The sequence below is a fragment of the Nelusetta ayraudi genome, unplaced genomic scaffold (genome assembly GCF_046127955.1).
Source record: "Nelusetta ayraudi isolate G7.1 ecotype Tasmania unplaced genomic scaffold, CSIRO-AGI_Nayr_v1 ptg000002l, whole genome shotgun sequence".
NCBI lineage: Eukaryota > Metazoa > Chordata > Actinopteri > Tetraodontiformes > Monacanthidae > Nelusetta > Nelusetta ayraudi.
The window spans coordinates 5769420-5772500 of NW_027466052.1; the positions used below are offsets into that span (position 1 = coordinate 5769420).

The 3081-nt window shown below is 45.1% G+C and overlaps 1 protein-coding gene across 2 annotated transcripts in view; it reads left to right on the forward strand.

Annotated features, from left to right (window-relative positions):
• The first annotated feature begins 590 nt into the window (after positions 1–590).
• The window catches only part of glceb (glucuronic acid epimerase b), a 24205-nt gene continuing 21714 nt past the window's right edge, over positions 591–3081 (forward strand). Inside the window, exon 1 of one of the 2 annotated variants that reach the window (XM_076019468.1) lies at positions 591–728. Coding sequence is in view for 1 of the 2 variants with exons in the window: in XM_076019458.1 (XP_075875573.1) it covers positions 1819–1835 (17 nt within the window). In the remaining variant the exon portion in view is untranslated. Of the gene's footprint in view, positions 729–1684; positions 1836–3081 lie in introns of those variants that run through there. The other variant, XM_076019458.1, reaches the window with a different exon arrangement.

A 3081-nucleotide genomic window follows, 5' to 3' on the forward strand; every position in this document is an offset into this window, starting at 1 on the left:
TTTTTTTCCCCCTCCACCGAGCATGCCTGCCACCTTTCCAGTCGTCACATTTGCCGTTTACCAAGTTGGTAAATTGAATAGAACAAAGAGGTGTTTTGGGCTTTGCATCTTCTTTGAGACCTTCAAGGATGTGGATTCATTTATGATTGTGCAGCTGCAACAAGGTCACTTTTTAGGAGTGGCAAAACTTCCAGTCCCTGTGGGCAGATGTTCTCAGCCTGAAGAAAAGGTTTTGTGAGCCAATCCCAATATTGAAATCTGCGTATTTCTATCAAGAACAAGAAGAGGAGGAAGAAGAAGGCCTATATTAATCCCGTAGTGAGGAAATTTGCATAATTACAGCAGCAACTGTATCATGCAAAAAGATGAAGAATTATATTAGTTAATAGAAAGAAAGCAATAAAAAATAAAATATTTGTCAGGTATAAATGGAAGAAAGAAAACAAGATATTTACATCTAATGGACAGTTGCATTTACAGCTGTCTACATACTGGCCCCATTCACTCATGTCTAATTTTCTAATAAACAGCCAGAAAAACATGTTAATTTCGTTTGAAATTGTCAATGTTAAACCAGAGGAATGTTTGGTCTGTTCTTTTCCAACATGTAGCTTCTGAGGAACCTGTGAGCAGAAAAGGCCTCGAGGAACCAGGGGCCGGGGGGGCGGGGCCAGGCTGTCGGATGTCTTCAGGATGGTCCTCTGCCATTGCATGTGAATGGATTAGAGGTGAGTGTCCTATCGCAGTTCCCGCCCTTCAGTCACTCTTTCGAGTCCTCGTCGGCTTCCTCAAACAACGCTGCGGATGCAAAACATTTGGCGTTTTGTGAAGTGTAATGAAGTGAATTTTAATAAGCCAGCGGGATTAATGAAGGAAAGGAAAGATGTGCCTTATCGATCTGAGCCTGGGAAATTCATGTCTGCGTTTGACCCCTCCCCTGAGGGAGCAGCGGGCAGCAGGCCCAACCCTTGATGCTGTGAATGGTGTCTTTTATAAGTGTGACCTACCAATCTCAGGGCTCCCACTCCTCCACTAGACCAAGTAAAGTCCAGTAGAAGCTTCCTAAATCTGACTCTGATGGTGTTTGTGCAGGACACCGCGATCCTAGGACGGACTCGGTGTTGGGATTTTGTGTGGGGGGGCACCAAGCGTAGCCGTTAGAGCCGCCGTCCCTTCGGCTCCTCAGAGCTCTTTGAATTGGCTGTGTGGTCCTGAGGGTGCAGAGCACAGATAATTATGTGTCGGTACAAAGAGAAGCACTGCTAGACACTCATTACTGCTCTGTTCTGATATTTGGATAATGACTAGTCCACATAGTACGTGCAGGTCTTCAGACACTTGTGTGTTTGGTTGAACGTGTCCTTCCTTTTATTCATTTTTATGGGCTATTTTTGAAAGGAGGTTCTACAGAACGTTTTGATCCCTCCATGAAAAGAAAATCTAAACCGAATTAAATGATCAAATTCAAAAATATCTACAATCCACCGGAGGAAAAAAAAAAAGTAATTTAATGAAACAAAACACACTTCACCTTTGTGCTAAAGTTGCGCTCCAGCCTCATTAACGTTCAGTGTTCACTGTGCTCACTCCACCCAGAAACAAGAGGCAATATTTCAGTATTTGCGTGCTTCTCATTTTCAGATGCTTATTTTTAAATCAGAGACATTGTTTCTGTTGGCTGGCATTCATTTTTTTAACAGGTGCCCAAAATAACTTGGCTGCAGTTTTTCATCTCGACTGGGTGCAACCTGCACTGTCTCGAGGTGCTGGTTCGGCGTTGTTCAGAGTGGGAAAGCAGTCAGGGACTGGAAGCCGTCCATGGGTGCATGCAGTAGGTAAATCAGAGGGATGCAGTGGTATTAGGAGGGTGATGCGAGAAGTGTTTGCAAGTCTTTTCTTCCACAAATCCACTTCTACACTGTTGGCATTAGCCAAGTGAAAAGATTTTCTTTTTTTTCAAAGACTTGAAGACATGCACAGAATTTCTTTTCTCAAGGCTCTTTAATCCTTTATTTCACTCTCAGATCTGGCTACCGTCTGAACTTTCACCCTGATTTGAAACATCTGACTTCATTTCTAAGTCGTGGTCGGACAAGCAGCCGGCGCCACCTGCCTGTCGAGTCATGCCAAGGGTCCCCTCCCTGTGTTTTTTTTTTTTTTTTTACCTCCGCGCTCTCCCTTCCATTTGATTAGGAGTTGGCCTAATCCCTGGGACGGGCTCAGTCATAAGCTTTTGGTAACGACCTGCTTAATCCTCCTACTGGAGATAAAACACACAGGGGGGCATTAACTTTAAAGCTGTTTACTCACATCGAGGCTGCCTCGAAACAAAGCCTCTCCACGGAGCACAGTAACCAGTTAGCTGCTTCGTCCATTGTGTTGGAGGGGAAGCGCAGCCCGTGGTAGACGGCCCGTGCGTCATTTTTTCACCCCGAGCTCGGACTTTGTTGTGGCTTTTGCGTTCGTGTGCACCCGAATCACGGCTGTGCTTATATGCGCCGTTGCACGTATCAGCACATTTCCTGTTGACATTTTGTGCTGCAGAGTTGCAACAACAATCGTCACCCGATGCAGAGAGGCTGCTCTGAAACTGCTCAGGTCTCCGTTTTAAGGCCAGTAACTGTTTTTTGCTGACTTTGTCGTCGGCTCTGGCAGGTCTTTTGACATTATAAGCATTGAAGCATGATTGAGTGATTGAACAAATATGTTCCTTTTTCTATTTGCGACTTCTGTGGCTCCAGCCGTCCAGAAATGAACTGGCTTTAGCGTCTTGACCTGGTCTCTTGGAACATGTTCCCTCCTGTTGAACGCAAATTGCAGTTGAACATCTCATCGATTATGTTCATTACGTCTCCATTTTTCACGACACTTCCGAGGAAGGCGGAAGCTCCGCCAAAACACGTCAAGAAGGTAAGACGAGAAACCTTGTTTGGAACAAGTGCCGCTCAGAGCAGCGAGAACTCTCTCGAACTCGAGCAGGTCATGGAAAAGGAACATGGGGAACTAAGTCAAGTGTACTTCAACGTCATTTTGGCTGCCAAATAATGGCTCCCCGCAAGTAATTGTTTCAAATCAGTTCTT